Raw genomic sequence first — 17549 nt, forward strand, 5'->3', positions numbered from 1 at the left:
ATATTGCTAATGGTGGAAAAAAATGGAAAGAAAGGCTCTCTAGGTTTAAATTGAATTACAGGATGTACGCTGTTTATAGCAAAATATACCAATGGAGAAAATGAGAAATGGAAATGTTGGTGTAACTTTGAAGGAACAATGGAAGATAATTGTTTATGTATTACGAAAAAAATAACTATAAAGATGGAAAGTAAGGGCAGAGAATAATTTGGCTGAAAGTCAAAACGAAACTTAGGATGTAAACTGGACTATATGTAAATGAGTGGATGTAAAAGAAAAGAACAAAAAGCTCTTTGTTCCTATAATATGTATAATTTGTATTAAAAAATAAAAAAACTTTGAATGGAAAAAATAAAATAAAGCCGTCCCCCTGCCAAACCAGGGCACCAAAATCCACCATTTCACTTCTCCTCCTTCAGTCCATCCATCCCAAATCGCTCCATGTTATTTCTTAAAAGGCCAGTGTTTAAGTTTGGTGGACTTCAACTCCCAGAATGCAATCAATCAATCAAAAAAACAACAACCAATCAATCAATCAATCAATCGGAATAGAACTGGAGGGGGCCTTGGAGGTCTTCTAGTCCAGCCCCCTGCTCAGTCAAAAGAGATTATATACCATATCCTCTATGAAATGGTTGTCCAATCTCTTCTTAACAACCTCCAGTGTTGGAGAAGCCACAACTTCTGGTGGCAAGGAGTTCCACTGGTCAATTGTTCTCGGTGTCAGAAAATTCCTCCTTAATTCCAGATTGGTTCTCTCCTTGCTGAGTTTCCATCCGTTGTTCCTTGTCCTGCTTTCAGGGGCTTTGGAAAATAATTTGACACCCCCCCCCTCTTTCTTAGGGGCAGCCCTTCAAAAAGTAGAATATCACCCACCCACCCCAATTCCATCTTTTCTCTAGACTGGCCCAACCCAAATCCTGCAACTCTTCTTCCTATCTTTTTAGTCTCCAGGCCTTTGACCCGCTTACTCTTCTCTGCACTTTTTCCAAAGTCTCAACCTCTTTTTTGTAACGCGGGGGCCAAAACTGGAGGCAGGATTCCAGATGTAGCTTTATTAAAGCATCGACTTCAAATAACTTTATTGTCACTTCCAACGTACACTAAAATATACATTGGAAGTGACAATAAAGTTACATTAAAATGAAATTTTGCTGCATGCAACCTTCAAAAGGGTCACCGATATACACTACACAAACATGGCAAAATCAATCAATCAGTATGCAATTAGACGACATATCTTAATCCATAATTACTTGACCTCCACACTTCTTAAAATTTGAGAAACACAGTGGACAAGCCCAAATTTGAATGCCGAGATTTGTGCTTTCTTTACAGTTTTACAGCTCTCTATCGTTCACCCGTGATGTTAAACGGTGGCAACTCTTCGCACGTGGCCCTAACCCTGCCTCTGTTATTTTCAAGATCGCGTGAAGTGTTAATACCGCTTTATAATGCCTTGGTATAAGGCCACACTTGGAATACAGCATTCAGTTTTGGTCGCCATGATGTAGAAAAGATGCTGAGACTCTAGAAAGAGTGCAGAGAAGAGCAACAAAGAGGATTTGGGGCCTGGAGACTAAAACATATGAAGAACGGTTGCAGGAACTGGGTATGTTTAGCTTAAGAGAAAGAAGGACCAGGGGAGACATCATAAGCAGTCTTCCAGTATCTCAGGGGTTGCCACAAAGAAGAGGGAGTCAAGCTATTCTCCAAGGCACCTGTGGACAGAACAAGAAGCAATGGGTGGAAACTAATCAAGGAGAGAAGCAACTTAGAACTGAGGAGAAACTTCCTGACAGTGAGGACAATTAATCAGTGGAACAGAAGTTGCCTCCACAAAAGTTGCAAATGGGTAAAAAGATTGGATAAGCCTTTGTCTGGAAAAGGTAGAGGGTTTCCTGCCTAAGCAGGGGGTTGGATTAGAAGACCTCCAAGGTCCCTTCCAACTCTGTTATCCTCTCCTCTCCTGAATTCTATTCTATTCTATTTTCCTCTCCTTCTCAACTCTATTCTATTCCTTATTCTATTCTATTCCTTATTCTATTCTTCGATTCTATTCTATTCTACTCAAATCTATTCTATTCCTTATTCTATTCTATTCTATTCCATTCTACTCAACTCTATTCTATTCTGAATTCTATTCTATTCTGTCTGGTTTCTCAACTCTCCATCCCAACAATTCTCCACTTTTTTTGGGGGGGGGGGGTGTACCTTCATCGTGGGAGGCTCCCTCTTCCGCTTCCTCCACGTTTCCCGGCACCACCGTAATCTGGGTGCACTTGCCGTACAAGTCGACCACAGCCCAGACCCGGGGTGGGATGCCAGTGGCCGCCACACCACAGTCCTGGCCGTTGACCCAGAGGCGCAGCTCCCCGTTGGCCGTCCGCTGGATGCCGACCCGGTCGCCTTCACCCAGCTGATCCAGGTCCTGCCCGTATTCCTCCAGAATGGAGCGCCCATCGCGCAGGACGGAGCAGCCCGAGATGATCCAGGAGCCCCCCTTGAGGCCGGTGGCACTGCTGGGGAAGTCCAGGTGGCTGGGGTCCAGGGCCGTCACCCCGATCTCCAAGGAGCCGCTCCATGAGTTGACCTGCGCGCAGACGAAGAGGGGGAAAGTCAATTGAAGGGCTGCCCTGATTCGCACTCGGCGCCTGGCAAAGGGGGGATGGGGATCGGATCCTCCTCAAGTTAAATCCACCGGCCAGGGATTCCTGTTAAGCGGATGGGGTTTTTTGGGGACAGGGGTGATAAGAGTTCTGGGAGGGGGGGGAATCAACATTTCTGAAAGTCTAATTTTGAGTGGGGGGTCTCGGAAAGCCAGCCAGGGGTCCTGGAAGTGTTCCTGAATGGGGACATCTCTAAGGGTCTCTTTTTTGGGGGGGTCCCAACACTCCCCCCCCATTTTGCACAACCTACTCCTCTGTTTCCTCATTTTGGGGACCCCTCCCCTCGAGCCCCCTCCCCCCTGAACCCTGAGGCTCTGCCCACTTCCATCCCCAAGACACCCCCCCCAGCTCATTGGATCCTCCTTCATTTGGGGACCCCTCCTCCTGCAGCCCCCTCTGCTATGAGCCCCACTATTGGCCTTCGTATGGGGTTCCCCCCCCCAGCTCTGTTCCTTTGCCCCACCCCCCACTTTGAGGGTCTTCCTCCCCAGAGCATCTTCATCCTGATTTTGACCTTATTTGGGAGATCCCCTCTCCTTCCTGGCTCTGCTCCTGCAGCCCCCTCCTTCAGACCCCCCCAAGGGTGTTTTCCTCCTCGATAACTCCCCCCCCCCAGGCCAGGCTTTCTTCTGGAGATGCCTCCCCTCCTCTACCATTGGCTCAGCCTTCAGGTGGGGATTCCCCATCCCTGACTGCTCCAATGTCCCCTTCCCCTGCGACTCCCCCCCCCTCGCGGGGGTCTCTCCAGCCACTGACAGAGGGAAGGGCAGCCCCCACCTCCATTCCTGTGACAGACCCCCTGCCCCTCCCCATGGCCTTCATTTGGGGACCCCCATCCTTCTCTTCCCCTTTCCCTGCAGCCCTTGAAGCTCTCCCCCTCCCGCAGTGCGTCTCCATCCCCAAGACCCCCCCAATTCCTCCTCCCCTCCTGCAGCCCCCCTTCTTCTGAGACCCCCCCCGAGGCTCTTCCCCCCTCCCACAGCACATCTCTCCATCCCTGAGACCCCCTCCCCCCATTGCTTCAGGCTTCATTTGGGACCCTTCCCCTGTCCTGCCCTCCTCCTCCTCTCCTCTCGCAGCCCCCCCCATATCCCCTGAGACCCCTGAGGCTCTCCCCCACCGCCCCAAAGCAGACCTCTCCGTTCACAAGACCCCCCCCAGTTGATTCAGGCTTCACTTGGGGACCCCTCCCCTCCCCTCCTGCAGTCCCCCTTATCGAGGGTCTCCCCCTCATTTCACAGCCCATATCCATCCCCAAGAGACCCCCTCCTCCCATTGCCTGGGCCTTCACTTGTGGACCCTCCCCCTCCCCCTCCCCTGAGACCCCCGAGGCTCTCCCCCTCCCCCCAGCACATCTCTCCACCCCCAAGAGACCCCCTCCCCCCATTGCTTCAGGCTTCATTTGGGGACCCTTCCCCTCCCCTCCCCTCCTCCTGCGACCCCGCCAGGTCCTCCCCCTCTCACAGCGCATGTCCATCCCCAAGACCCCCCCCCCCCAATTGCCTGGGCCTTCACTCAGGGCCCCCTCCCCTGCCCCCCTCTGCCCTCCAGGCCCCCGCTGACCTTGCGGTCGATGCGGACGGTGAAGAGGGCCCCGGGGGCGAGGGGCTCCCGGCTGAGCACCAGCCCGTGGTTGAACTCCTGGCCGGGCTGCGAGCGAGCCGCGCTCCGCCCGCCCCGCGACACTGTCACCAGCCGGCCCGTCCGCGGGTGCAGCAGCGGCAGCGGAGAGCCGCCCCCGCCCGACCCCCCGCCGCCGCCCCCGCCCCCGCCGCTGCCGCCGCCGCCGCCCCCCAGCATCCCGCCCCGACCAGGCCCCCGCAGCAGCAGGGCGCCCGGCCGCGCTTTACGGCAGAGGGGCATGGCGCCGCCGCCCCGCTTGGCGGCAGGAGGGCGCCCGGCCGCGCTCGACGGCAGCACTTGACGACCCGCGGGCTCTGCCTGGCAACGGGGCCGCGAGCTACTGCCTAGCAACGACGGCGCGCTGGACGGCCGCGCTTGACGACCGACCGCTCTGCCTGGCAACGGGGCGCCTTTTGACGGCCGTTTTTAACGACTCGCCCGCGCTTGACGGTTCTGCTCGACGACTGGCCCCTCTGCCTAGCAACGGGGCGCCTTTTGACGGCCGTGTTTTACGACCGCTCCGCGCTTGACGGCCCTGCTGGACGAACGGCCGCTCTGCCTAGAAACGGGGCGTCTTTTGACGGCTGTCTTTCACGACTGGTCCTCGTTTGACGGTCCTGCTTGACGATCGGCCGCTGTGCCTAGCAACGGCCCGTGTTTTGACGGTCATGTTTCACGACTGGCCTTCGCTTGACGGTCCTGCTTGACGACCGGCCTCCCTTGGCTAGCAACGGAGGCGCGCTTGACGACCGGCCTTCTCTGCCTAGCAATATCTTCGCTTTCGGTGGCCGCCTTGTAGTAAACGGCGTCGCGCTTGACGGCCGAGGGTTTTGCGACGCTTTCTGTCGCCGCTGGGCTTCCCTCAGAGGGCCCTTTGAGGGTCTTACGGGGGTTATGGGCGCCCCGTGGGAGGTGACGGAGCACCGTTGCCGTGCACCATGGGCCTTGTAGTGGCTTCTGTGGCTCTAGCGAGAAGGGGGGAGTTGCAACCTGAAGTGGCTTTGAGTCGTGCTTGGTTTCAACCGGGCAGAAATGTCCCTGGAACCTCTCTCCCCTCCCCTCCCCCGACTCTATTTTGAAGGGAAAAGTCCCCAAAAGGGAAGGGGGGGTCCTTCCTCCGCTTTTTTTTTAATTTCCAGTCAGGCGCTTCCTTAGCCGCCTATGGCTTCGGAGGCGATGGCGACGCCCACCGGTAGGTGGCGCTGCGGCCTCTCCGCCTTTAGTTCCCCCCTTCAGGCGGGCCGTGACGTCATTGGGGCGCGCGGGCGACGCCAAAGGAGGCGGAAGAGCCGCGAAGGGATGCTGGAGGCGCTGCTGTCCGGGGCCGCCGAGGGGCTGCTGCTCCTGCAGGGTGAGGGAGAGGCCCGGCCTGGCCCTGCTCTGCCCCTCCCCGGCTGCTGCGGAGGGGCTCCCCTTTTATGGGCAGCTGGGAGGGCAGGGAGAGAGGGTCTTCTTGGCCGAAAGACGAGCGGGGATTGCTGTCGGCCTCTAGCTTGGCGCCCTGGGATCTCCTGGTGGCCTCCTATCCGTCCTGTAAGGGATCAGGTGGTCTTATCGACTGCAAAGGATATGCTGTTTGGCTTCTGTTCTATCCCTTTTAGGGGATCTTCCTGATGGCCTCCCATCCCCTTCAGAGACCTGGTCGTCGATCACATGACGAGGATGGGTGGCCTCCCATTCCTTTCAGGGGATCCCCTGGTGGCCTATTGCATGCGGGGAATCACCTGGTCGCCTCCCATCCCCTGGACAGTGGCCTATCACATGCAAGGGGTCTCCTGGTGCCCCCCCCCATCCCTCCTGTAAGGGATCTGGTGGACTTGTTGCGTGCAAATGATCTCCTTATGGGCTTCTATCCCTTTCAGGGGGTCTCCGTGGTGTTCTGTTTCATGCAGGGGATCTCCTGGTGGCCTCCCATCCCCTTCAGGGGATCTCCTGGTCGCCTATCAATGCAGGGGAATCTCCTGGTGGCCTCCCAGCCCTCCTGCACAGCGGCCTATTGCATGCAAGGGGTCTCCTGGTGCTGCCCCCATATCCCTCCTGTAAGGGATCTGGTGGTCTTATTGCATGTAGGGGATCTCCTAGTGGCCTCCCATCCTCTGCAGGGTTCCCCCCCCCCAGGAGTGCCAGCTGAGGATGGCAGGGAGGGGGAGGCAGCTGCTTGTGAGTGGTCAAGAGAGACACTTTGGCTGACCAGTCTGTGTACGTCTTGGGTTTGTTTGTTTTATTCATTTATTAATATCACAATGTTTTATGCCATCCATCTCCCTCCCTCTGAGCAGTTTGCAGGTTATAAAACAAGTTAAAAAATAGTGAAAAGGTTAAAAGAACACAGAATGAAAAGATTACTAAGAACTACACTTACCCCGAACCGAGAGGCTTAATCCAAAAACGTCCCCTTTTCCTCCTCTGGCAGATTCAGTTGCTTGCGAAGGCCGCTCCCTGCTGAAGAGCTTCGTCACAGCTGCCGCCCGGCGGTGAGTGGGACACTCCAGGAGCCTTTGCATTTATCGCTGTATCGAATTGATAGGCCCCCCTCTGGCGTGGTAAAACCGGCCTCGAAGGCTTGATGCCAACCTAGCTGTGAGGTCTCTAAATCGAGGGGGAATCAGTTTTTATTTTCAGTTGTTTACTAAATGTGTATTCTGGCAATTTCTCAACCGAGTGACGTCATGATCCCACATCGGCCATTCCCCTTTCCTATACTGGGGGGGGGGGGAGAGGAACACTGTAGTCCATCCTTCTGCAGATGTCCTCCCTTCAGGGGTGAAATGCTATTGGTTCAGGCCGGTTTGCCCTTGATCACACGTCGCAGAGCCAAAGACGAGGTGTGTGTGTGGGGGGGGGGTCCATTTTTGTTCCCAGCAGGCTTCCCTGAAGCCTTCTAGGCCAAAAACAGGTTGGGGGTGCTGAGAAAGGAAGAAAGAAAGACACAGAGACAAAGAAAGAAGGGAGAAGGAGGGAGGGAGGGAAAAAGAAGAGGAAGGAAGGACTACAAATCTGGATGGGGGTAGGTTGGGGCTACGTTCAGTGGAGAAGATGCACCCAAATTTTCACCCTCTTTTAGGGGGCAAAAAGGTGCATCTTATACTCTGAAAAATACGACAGCTTTTTTAGCGGTCTAACTTCACAAACTTAAGTGAGCTACAGGGTACATAATACAATACAATAGCAGAGTTGGAAGGGACCTTGGAGGTCTTCTAGTCCAACCCCCTGCCTAGGCAGGAAACCCTATACCATTTCAGGCAAATGGCTCTCCAACATCTTCTTAAAGACTTCCAGTGTTGGGGCATTCACAACTTCTGGAGGCAACTTCTGTTCCACTGATGAATTGTTCTAACTGTCAGGAAATTCCTCCTCGATTCTAAGTTGCTTCTCTCCTTGATTAGTTTCTACCCATTGCTTCTTGTTCTGTCCTCAGGTCCCTTGGAGAATAGTTTGACTCCCTCTTCTTTGTGGCAACCCCTGAGATATTGGAAGACTGCTATCATGTCTCCCCTAGTCCTTCTTTCTCTTAAGCTAAACATCCCCAGTTCCTGCAACGGTTCTTCATATGTTTTAGTCTCCAGTCCCCTAATCCTCTTTGTTGCTCTTCTCTGCACTCTTTCTAGATTTGCAGGATTCCAAGTGTAATATAGCGGACTAACCTATATTTGTTCGCCAGGACCAAAATGGTTTTTTTCCTTTAGAAAATGTGAAAATGGTTGCTGTAACCACACTGCGCCACAACAGAGCCCTGGTGGCGCAGTGGTGAGAATGCAGCCCTGCAGGCTACGTCTGCTGACTGTCGGCCGCCAGCAGTTTCACTGTTTGAGTCTCACTGGCTCAGGGCGGCCTCAACCTCCCATCCGTCCTTCCGAGATGGGTAAAACGAGGACCCAGATTGTTGGGTGGGGCAAGAGGCTGACTCTGTAAACCCCTTAGAGAGGGTTGTGAAGCACTGTGAAGCTGTATATAAGCCTAGATGCTATTGCTAAGTGGGAAGGGAGAGTGGGAGGAGGGAAGGGCCGTGGTGGTGCAGTGGTCAGAATGTAGTATTGCAGGCTAACTCACTGCCCACTGCCAGGAGTTCGATCCTGACCAGCTCAAAGTTGACTCAGCCTTCCAACCTTCCTTCCAAGGTGGGTAAAATGAGGACCCAGATTGTTGGGGGCAAGAGGCTGTAAACCCATTATGAAGCAGTATAGAAGTCTAATTGCTATTGCTTGGGAAGGAAGGAAGAGATGGAGGGAAGGAGGGAAAGAGGGAGGGAGAAAGAGAAAAAGACAAGAAGGAAGGAAGGAAAATGAGAAGGAAGGAAGGAAGTCATAGTGACACAGTGGTTAGAAAGTAGTATTGCAGGCTAACTCACTGCCCACTGCCAGGAGTTCAATCCTGACCTGCTCAAAGTTGACTCAGCCTTCCAACCTTCCTTGTGAGGTCGGTAGACTGAGGACCCAGATTATTGGGGTAACATGTTGACTCTATAAACCACTTAGAGAGGGCTGTAAAAGCTCTTGGAAGTGGTATATAAGTCTAAGGCTATCTTGCTTTTCTTCTTTAGGGCAGAATCCATCCACGTTCTGAGCTTTGATCTCCCAGAGTTGGAATTCAAGGCTGGGCTGAGCACTGACGTGATCTCACGGTAAGTCCTAAATTTCATATGTGTGTGTCTGTGTGTGTGTGTGGTGTGTTGTGTGTGTGTGTGTGAGAGAGAGAGAGAGAGAGAGAAAGCCAGGAATGGCACTGGGAGCCGGTCCAAAATTTAGGCCAACACTAAATGGCTGCAACAATTGGGGAAAAGACCTCTGGCACAGATGTGAGTGTGTGTGGTAAACAGCCAGCAGGGTATACAATAGTCCTCGATTTCCACTCATTTAGCACTGATGATGTTACCTACTTGGGTCATGAAACGTCTGCAAGAAAACAGTCTCGGGGACCGCCAAGACCCCCCAGTTCAACCCTGAGGGAGAAATATTCTCCTTTATGGGTCGCAACCGTTTCTTTAGCGACCGTCTCAAGTTAAAACAGCACTGGGAAAAGTGGGCTTATGACCTGTTTTTCACACTTAGGACCGTCGTAGCATTCCTGGGGTCGCCTGATCCAAAATTGGCCACTCGGCAACTGGCTTGTCTTTATGACAGTTGCAGTGTCCCCTGGGCCCATGCCATCATCCCCTTTTGCAACTTTCTTGACAAGCCAAATCAATTTGGCTATTATATTTGGCTGTATTCCTAACTTGAAAACTGCCGTGATTCACTTAACAACATGGCCAGAGAGGTCGCAAAACACGGCAAAACTCACTTCACCAATGTCTCAGTTAGCAACTGAAATTTGGGACTCAATTGGGGATTATCTGTAGCTCTTTTTCTGCCAGGATATCGTTTCACGATGGTTTCCCTGATCCCCTGGGCTGGTCCGGGAGAGGCAGCGGCCTGACCGTGGGAGAATTCTCCGCCTTGGAATTGGCCTCCCGCCTGGCCACAACCTCGCAGGGATCCACCACGCTCGTGCTGGATTCCCTCAGCTGGCTGCTACTCCGCCTTCCCTTTCCCTCTGTCTGCCAGTTGTTGGCACAGCTGCCCAGGAGAGCGAACACGGCTGGTGAGCGAAGAGAGGGGCATTAGGGGCGAGGGGAAAGGGGAAGATTGAGCCATGGTGGATAGTAGATATATATGTGATAGGTACATAGGTAGAAATAAAGAGAGGTAGATAAAAATATACATAGATACATAGATCTATGATAGGATAGATTAGATTAGATTAGATTAGATAGATAGATAGATAGATAGATGATAGATAGATAGATAGATAGATAGATAGATAGATGATAGATAGATAGATAGATAGATAGATAGATGATAGATAGATAGATGATAGATAGATAGATGATAGATAGATAGATGATAGATAGATAGATGATAGATAGATGATAGATAGATAGATAGATAGATAGATAGATAGATGATAGATAGATAGATAGATAGATAGATAGATAGATAGATACGGATAGAGATAGATAGATAGATAGATGATAGATAGATAGATAGATAGATAGATAGATGATAGATAGATAGATGATAGATAGATAGATAGATAGATAGATGATAGATAGATAGATAGATAGATAGATAGATAGATAGATGATAGATAGATAGATGATAGATAGATAGATGATAGATATATAATAGATAGATGATACATAGATAGATAGATAGATAATAGATAGATGATAGATAGATAGATAGATAGATAGATAGATAGATAGATAGATAGATAGATACATAGGTAGGTAGGTAGGTAGGTAGGTAGGTAGGTAGATAGGTAGATAGGTAGGTACAAATAGAATAGAATAGAATAGAATAGGGAATAGAAATAGAATAAAATTAGAATAGCATAGCATAGCAGAGTTGGAAGGGACCTTGGGGGGTCTCCTAGTCCAACCCTCTGCTTTGGCAGGAAACCCTACACTACTTCAGACAAATGGATATCAAACATCTTCTTTAAAATGTTCAGTGATGGAGCATTCACAACTTCTGGAGGCAAGCTGTTCCATTGACTAATTGTTCAACTTAGTTCTAAGTTGCTTCTCTCCTAGGGAAGTGGGAGAGAAGGAAAGAAGGATGGATGGTAGATACTTAGATAGACATACATATAGAGAAGAGGTAGGTAAAGAAATACATAGATACATAGATCTATAATAGATGATAGGATAGATAGATGGATGGATGGATGGATGGATGGATGGATAGATAGATAGATAGATAGATAGATAGATAGATAGATAGATAGATAGATAGATAGAGTTCACTATACAAGTAAGTTTTTGGACCTCACATGCATCCAGATTCAGTCGCTCCCCTGTTCTGTTCCTCTTCTCAGTGAATCTCATCAAGGTCCGAGTGAATCCTGAGGCGGCTTGAAGGAAGGACCAGATTTGGGGATTCCTCAAAATCTCCTTTTCTCCGCAGGGCTGAAAATTCTCCGCATTGTGGCCCTCGTCCACGGGGATTTGCACCCACCTGCCCAGCTGGACGTGTTGAAGACGCTGGCACGCTTGGTGGTGACCCTGCGGCCGGGACCGGGGAGCGGGCGAGGTGGGGATGGGACCCCCCGAACTGCTGTGGTCCTCCATAGAAAGAGGGGGAGCAGGCTTCTACAGAAGGTGAGGTGGTCTTCCTTTGACCCACAGCAAAGATGGCACAGGGCTTCCAAAGCTCAGCTCTGGAATCAAAAATGTCTTTTCATCCAGTGTTAAATGAGGATGGATGTGGAAGAAACGGGATTTTGCCCCGTTTCTTACTTCCTGGCTGATAAATGATAGGGAGGGAAGGGAAGGAAACCACAAAGAAGATTTGGGAGTCAAGCTATTCTCCAAGGCACCTGAAGACAGAACAAGAAGCAATGGGTGGAAACTAAGGAGAAAAGCAACTTAGAACTGAGGAGAAATTTCCTGACAGTGAGAACAATGAATCAGTGGAACAGAAGTTGCCTCCAGAAGTTGTGAATGCCCCAACACTGGAAGTCTTTAAGAAGATGTTGGATAGCTATTTGTCTGAAACGGTATAGGGTTTCCTGCCTAGGCAGGGGGTTGGACTAGAAGACCTCCAAGGTCCCTTCCAACTCTGCTATTATTGTAGAAGGAAGGAAGGAAGAAAGGAAGGAAGGAAGGAAGGAAGGAAGGAAGAAAGAAAGAAAGAAAGAAAGAAAGAAAGAAAGAAAGAAAGAAAGAAAGAAAAATAAAAAGTGGAGGGAGAGATGAAAGGTTAGAAGAAAGAAAGGGTGAAAAAGAGGAAAGAAGTAGAGGGGGAAAATAAGGGGAACGGAAGGAAAGAAGAAGGGAAGGAAAATTAGTGTAGGGGGAGAAGGGAAGAAAGAAGAAAGGGTAAAAAGAGGAAGTAAAGGGAAGGAATTAAGGAAAATTAGTGTAGGGGGAGAAGGGAAGAAAGAAGGAAGGTTAAAAAGAGGACGTAAAGGGAAGGAAGGAAGGAAAATTAGTGTAGGGGGAGAAGAAAAGAAGAAAGAAGAAAGGTTAAAAAGGAGAAGTAAAGGGAAGGAAGGAAGGAAAATTAGTGTAGGGGGAGAAGGGAAGAAAGAAGGAAGGGTAAAACGGACGTAAAGGGAAGGAAGGAAAATTAGTGTAGGGGGAGAAGAAAAGAAGAAAGAAGAAAGGGTAAAAAGAGGACGTAAAGGGAAGGAAGGAAGGAAAATTAGTGGAGGGAGAGGAAAGAAGAAGAAAAGGGTTGAAAAGAGGAAAGAAGTAGAGGGGGGGCAATAAGGGTAAGGGAAGGAAAGAAAATTAGTGGAGAGAGAGAAGAAAAGAAAGGGTGAAATGAGGAAGGAAAGAAAAGGAAGGAAGGATGGATGAAGAGATAGGAAGGAGAAGAAAAGAAAGCAGAGATGGAAGGGGAAGAAAAGGAAGGAAGAAAGGAAGCAGAGACAGTTTTTATTACCGGTTTGGGCAAATAGGTTGTAAAAAAATGCTTTAGAAACTAAAAAAAAGTTGGCACGCCCACCAAACCACGCCCAGAGAACTGTTGGCAAAAATGTTTACATTTCACCACTGCGTGTCCCCTCCCCCCCTCATTCTGCCCTTCCCTCCCCAGACAGAACTCTTCAGCATCCTCCCGGGGTTTGGGTTCAAATTCCTCGGCGAGCCACCACCAAAAGGCGTTTCTGGAGAGGACGAGGCAGAGGAAGGACGGGACCCCGCCACGGTGCGTGTCTTGGGGTCATGACCGATGACTTGGGAGCAGGGTTTGGTTTGTTGGGGGGTGGGGGATTCAGGTGGGGGCTCTTTGTCAGGAAGAAAGAAATCCAGGAAATTGGGGAGGGGGGGGAGGCAGGTTTGCTTGAGAAGACGAGCAGATATTTTAGAAGCAATGCACCACGGTCGAGTTAAGGGCTTCAATTTGGGAGCAGAGTTTCCATTGTTAAGCAAAGTGGTTGTGAAAACGAACCGGCACTGATTCTGCAGCTCGTTTGGCCACCGTTGTTAAGCGAATCACTGCAGTTGATAAGGGAGCCATGCAGTTGGTAAGCGAATCACCTTAAAAGTGGTCCAGTTTGAGAAACTAAACCTACCCAGGGAGTTCTTTTCTTTCTTTCTTTCTTTCTTTCTTTCTTTCTTTCTTTCTTTCTTTCTTTCTTTCTTTCTTTCTTTCTTTCCTTCCTTCCTTCCTTCCTTCCTTCCTTCCTTCCTTCCTTTCTTTCTTTCTTTCTTTCCTTCCTTTGATCCACAAACGCCGTTAACCTTGGACATCTCTCCAGGTTGATCCGACAGCCCGCCTGACCTTCAACCTGCGTCTCACGGAAGCCGAGCGCCAAGCCAGAGAATCGGTGCCTCTCCCGTACCAGTTCAGCGAGGAAAAGTAAGGACTCCCGTCTCTTTTTGTAATTTCCTCTCGAAATATTTCATTTGTCCACCGATTCAATTTACCCGCTGCCCAACGCCCTCCACAAAACGGCCCCGGGGGTGTCTTAGAATATTTGGCAAGGAGAGAAGGACAGAAGAAACCTACAAATATGAACTCTTTCGTTCAACGGAGCCCACTTGGCAACTTTTAGGACCAAGATTTAATTGGCATATTCCTCAAATGGAAAAAAAAATCCCTATATTTTAAAATATGTATATTTACATTCAGTTGGCACGTTCCTTAAGAGCCATTTTTGCCTAGCAGTGAAGGCAGCAGGTTGGAAAGCAGGAGACGGTGAGTTCTAGTCCTGCCTTAGCCATGAAGGCCGGCTGGGTGACTTTGGGCCAATCACCAGGAGACAGGGAGTTCTAGTCCTGTCTTAGGCCTAAAAGCCAGCTGCTGTGGGGAGAAGAGGAGGAAGGAATATTGGATATGTTTGCACCTTAAAGTTATTTGTAAAACGAATAAAGGCAGGGCGTAAATATATAAATAAAAAATAAAGGACCTCATACCTCTGTGAGGTTACGTCGATCACATCTTGGTTCCTCGCTTGGGTAATGAGATAGACAGCACATCAGTTTTATAAATAAGTAGAATAATAGAGGTGGAAGAAACCTTGGAGGTCATCTAGTCCAACCCCCTGCTCAAGCAGGAGGCCCTATAACAGTGATGGCGAACCTATGGCACGCGTGCCACAGGTGGCACGCGGAGCCATTTGCCAGGGCACATGCGCTGCCCTGTCAGCTGGCCAGTGCGCATGCGCTGAAGGAATGAGTAGCAATAGCCCTTAGACTTATATACCGCTTCACAGTGCTTTTACAGCCCTCCCTAAGGGGTTTACAGAGTCAGCCTCTTGCCCCCAAACAATCTGGGTCCTCATGTTACCCACCTTGGAAGGAGGGAAGGCTGAGCCAATCTTGAGCCTGGGGAGATTCGAACTGCCAAATTGCAGGCAGCCGGCAGTCAGCAGAAGTAGCCTGCAGGGCTGCACTCTTAATAACTATTGCGCCACCACGGCTCAATATGTACATAGATAGGAAAGAGAGAGAGAGAGAGAGAGAGGGAGGGAGAGAGGGAGGGTAGATAAAAATATACATAGATTATAATAGATCATAGATAAATAGACAAAGACAGACGTACATAGATGATGGACAGACGGGCATTGATAGGTGATAGATACCACAATGAGAGAGAGATTATAGAAACAGACAGACAGACAGACATAGATGATAGATGGATAGGGGAGGGAGAGGTTAGATAGACAGACCATAGAATCAAAGGATGGGAAGGGACCCTGGAGGTCGTCTAGTCCAACCCCTTGCTCAAGCAGGAGACCTTATACAGCCTTTCAGACAAATGTCTGTCCAAGCTCTCCATGAAGACCTCCAGGGATCAAAGACCCACCACTTCCAGAGGATGGGTGGATGAATAAAGACGTGTGACAGAGAGAGAGAGGGTGGATCATAGACAGACAAATGCTTTCTTCCTCCCTTCCAGGAAGTCCTCTCTGCTGCAAACGTCCACGGAGGAAGGCAAAATCTACTACGAACCGGATGCTGCCGATGACTTTGACCACGAAGATCCCGATGACGACCTGGACGTGTGAAAGCGAAACGGGGGGAAGTTTCTCCAGATCTGGAACTGGAGTCCTGCCACATCTTCCTGGAGAGCTGCTTTCCTTGGCAACTTGGGAATGACAGAGGAAGGGGGGGGGCGGAATCGGTGAAGCGCTAGGAATGGTCTGGCAGGGCAAATCGGAACCCAGGGCCATCCGAAGAGAGAAAAAACATCCAGATTTGCGGCTTTTTCTGGGAAAGGACAGGAGGAAAATCTGTTTGGACCCCGGATAGGAATTGCTGACGGTGGAGAGAGAGTTGATATCCTCCATCCTTTTGACGAAGGAGAGATTCCGAGCCAGACAGCCAATGAACAGGGCAGGCTCCATCCGACTCGTAATGCAATAGAATAGAATAACCAAGCTGGAAGGGACCTTATAGAGGTCTTCTAGCCCAACCCCCAGCTCAAGCAGGAGACCCCGAGACCATTTCAGACAAGTGGCTTTTCCAATCTCTTCTTGAAAACCTCCAGGGATGGAGCGCCCAGGACTTCTGGTGGCAAGCAGTTCCACTGGTTAATTGTTCTCACTGTTAGAAGTTTCTCCTTAATTCCAGGTTGCTTCTCCTTCCTTCCTTCCTTCCTTCCTTCCTTCCTTCCTTTTCTTTCTTTTCTCCTTCCTTCCTCCTTCCCTCCCTCCCTCTTTCTTTTTCTTTCTTCTTTCCTCCTTTTCTTTCTCTTCCATCTTCCCTAGATTCTCCTTAATTCCAAGTTGCTTCTCTCCATGGTTTGTTTTCATCTTGTCCTGCCTTCTGCTGCTTTTTGCTCTTTTCTGAACTTTTGTAATTGACTAGGCCTATCTTGTCTTTTTATGTACACTGAGAGCATCTGCACCAAAGACAAATTCCTTGTGTGTCCAATCACACTTGGCCAATAAAGAATTCTAATTCAATTCTATTTTCTATTCTATTCTATTTCCTATTCTATACTATTCTATACTATACCATTCTATTCTATTTCCTATTCATTTCTATTTTCTATTCTATTCTATACTATACCATCCTATTCTATTTTCTATTCTGTTCTATTTTCTATTCTATTCTATACTATACCACTCTATTCTATTTCCTATTCATTTCTATTTCTATTCTATTCTATACTATACCATCCTATTCTATTTCCTATTCATTTCTATTTTCTATTCTATTCTATACTATACCACTCTATTCTATTTCCTATTCATTTCTATTTCTATTCTATTCTATACTATACCATCCTATTCTATTTCCTATTCATTTCTATTTTCTATTCTATTCTATACTATACCACTCTATTCTATTTCCTATTCATTTCTATTTTCTATTCTATTCTATACTATACCATCCTATTCTATTTTCTATTCTGTTCTATTTTCTATTTCTTATTCTATTCTAATCTAAACTAATCCTTTATTCATTCCATTTGATTTTCTATTCTATTCTACTTTCTATTCCTTATTCTAATCTAATCTAATTCTATATTTTATTATTCATTCCATTTGATTCTCTATTCTGTTCTATAAACAATAAATCATCACCCTGTTTGCATCTTTTTGTGCATTTAAATATTTGCCATGGAATTGTGTTTTTTTTTACACAAAGTGGTCAGTGTGGGTGACTTACATGACTGCATCTTTGGGGGAATATATACACTTTAGAAGAGTTTTTTTCTCAGGTTTGACAACTCTTAAGATGGGTGGACTTCAACTCCCAGAATTCCCCAGCCAGCTATGCTGGCTGGGGAATTCTGGGAGTTGATGTCCACCCGTCTAGTGACCACAGTTGGTTTGGCCGAGTGTTAGAACCTGAGTGCTTCATTTTAAGGCCAAATCTAGATCTCTCTTTTTTTTTTTTACACAAAGGGAAACATAATTTTTGAAAAATGGACAAAAAGCAGAAATTGCAAGGATGCGTTTAAACCAGAACTCAAGGCCCCCAGAACTGCCAGCAGCTTTGGGACAGCCGCGTAACGACTCCAGGACCCAGAAGAAGAAAAATAAATAAATCCGAACTTCCCTGCTTAGTCTGTCTGTGTGTCTTTGTGTGTGTGTGTGAAAAACAACAACCCTGCAGTGTTGCCCACCGCCCCTCTGAAGATCAGCCTCAGCATCAAAACCCTGCCTGCTTTCCACAGTTGCAGGGTGTTAGAGAAACCACAAAAGAAGCAGGCGACAAAATACATATATGGAGAGAATTTATTTTTATTTTATTTGCATTTCAACTTGTGAGAGAAAAAGCGGGAAATGCCCGCGCATGCGTTTTCACTTTTCTTT

At 48.7% G+C, this 17549-nt stretch overlaps 2 protein-coding genes across 6 annotated transcripts in view; one reads left to right on the plus strand and one right to left on the minus strand.

Moving 5' to 3' along the window:
- Positions 1-4532, minus strand: part of LOC309400431 (neuralized-like protein 4) — a gene marked incomplete at its 5' end in the record, with an annotated part of 35751 nt that extends 31219 nt beyond the window's left edge. For 3 of the 4 annotated variants that reach the window (XM_081968919.1, XM_081968917.1, XM_081968918.1), the window contains 2 exons: positions 2215-2593; positions 4233-4504. In XM_081968919.1, coding sequence (XP_081825045.1) covers positions 2215-2593; positions 4233-4469 — 616 coding nt within the window. Of the gene's footprint in view, positions 1-2214; positions 2594-4232 lie in introns of all 4 variants that reach the window. The other variant, XM_081968916.1, reaches the window with a different exon arrangement.
- A 541-nt stretch (positions 4533-5073) lies between these two features.
- LOC309400438 (elongator complex protein 5-like) lies at positions 5074-16824 on the plus strand. Of its 2 annotated transcripts, none has more exons than XR_014176658.1 (8): positions 5074-5643; positions 6706-6766; positions 8833-8913; positions 9646-9872; positions 11240-11433; positions 12879-12985; positions 13539-13639; positions 15182-16824. XR_014176658.1 is itself a non-coding variant. In XM_081968930.1 (8 exons), the coding sequence occupies exons 1-8, from the start codon at positions 5454-5456 to the stop codon at positions 15288-15290; spliced, it is 1074 nt and encodes a 357-aa protein (XP_081825056.1). In that variant the 5' UTR covers positions 5077-5453; the 3' UTR covers positions 15291-16824. The 2 variants fall into 2 exon arrangements, 1 of the variants encoding a protein (XP_081825056.1); XM_081968930.1 differs by having other exon boundaries at positions 5077-5643; positions 12875-12985.
- Positions 16825-17549: the final 725 nt, after the last annotated feature.

This window comes from Natrix helvetica (genome assembly GCF_964273705.1).
Source record: "Natrix helvetica genome assembly, chromosome: W".
Lineage (NCBI taxonomy): Eukaryota > Metazoa > Chordata > Lepidosauria > Squamata > Natricidae > Natrix > Natrix helvetica.

Coding starts and splice junctions, on each gene's coding strand:
- LOC309400438 (XM_081968930.1), top strand. CDS start 5,454: ATGGCTTCGGAGGCGATGGCGACGCCCACCGGTAGGTGGCGCTGCGGC. Junction 6,767..8,832: donor GTCACAGCTGCCGCCCGGCG/GTGAGTGGGACA, acceptor TTTCTTCTTTAG/GGCAGAATCCATCCACGTTC. Junction 8,914..9,645: donor AGCACTGACGTGATCTCACG/GTAAGTCCTAAA, acceptor TTTTTCTGCCAG/GATATCGTTTCACGATGGTT.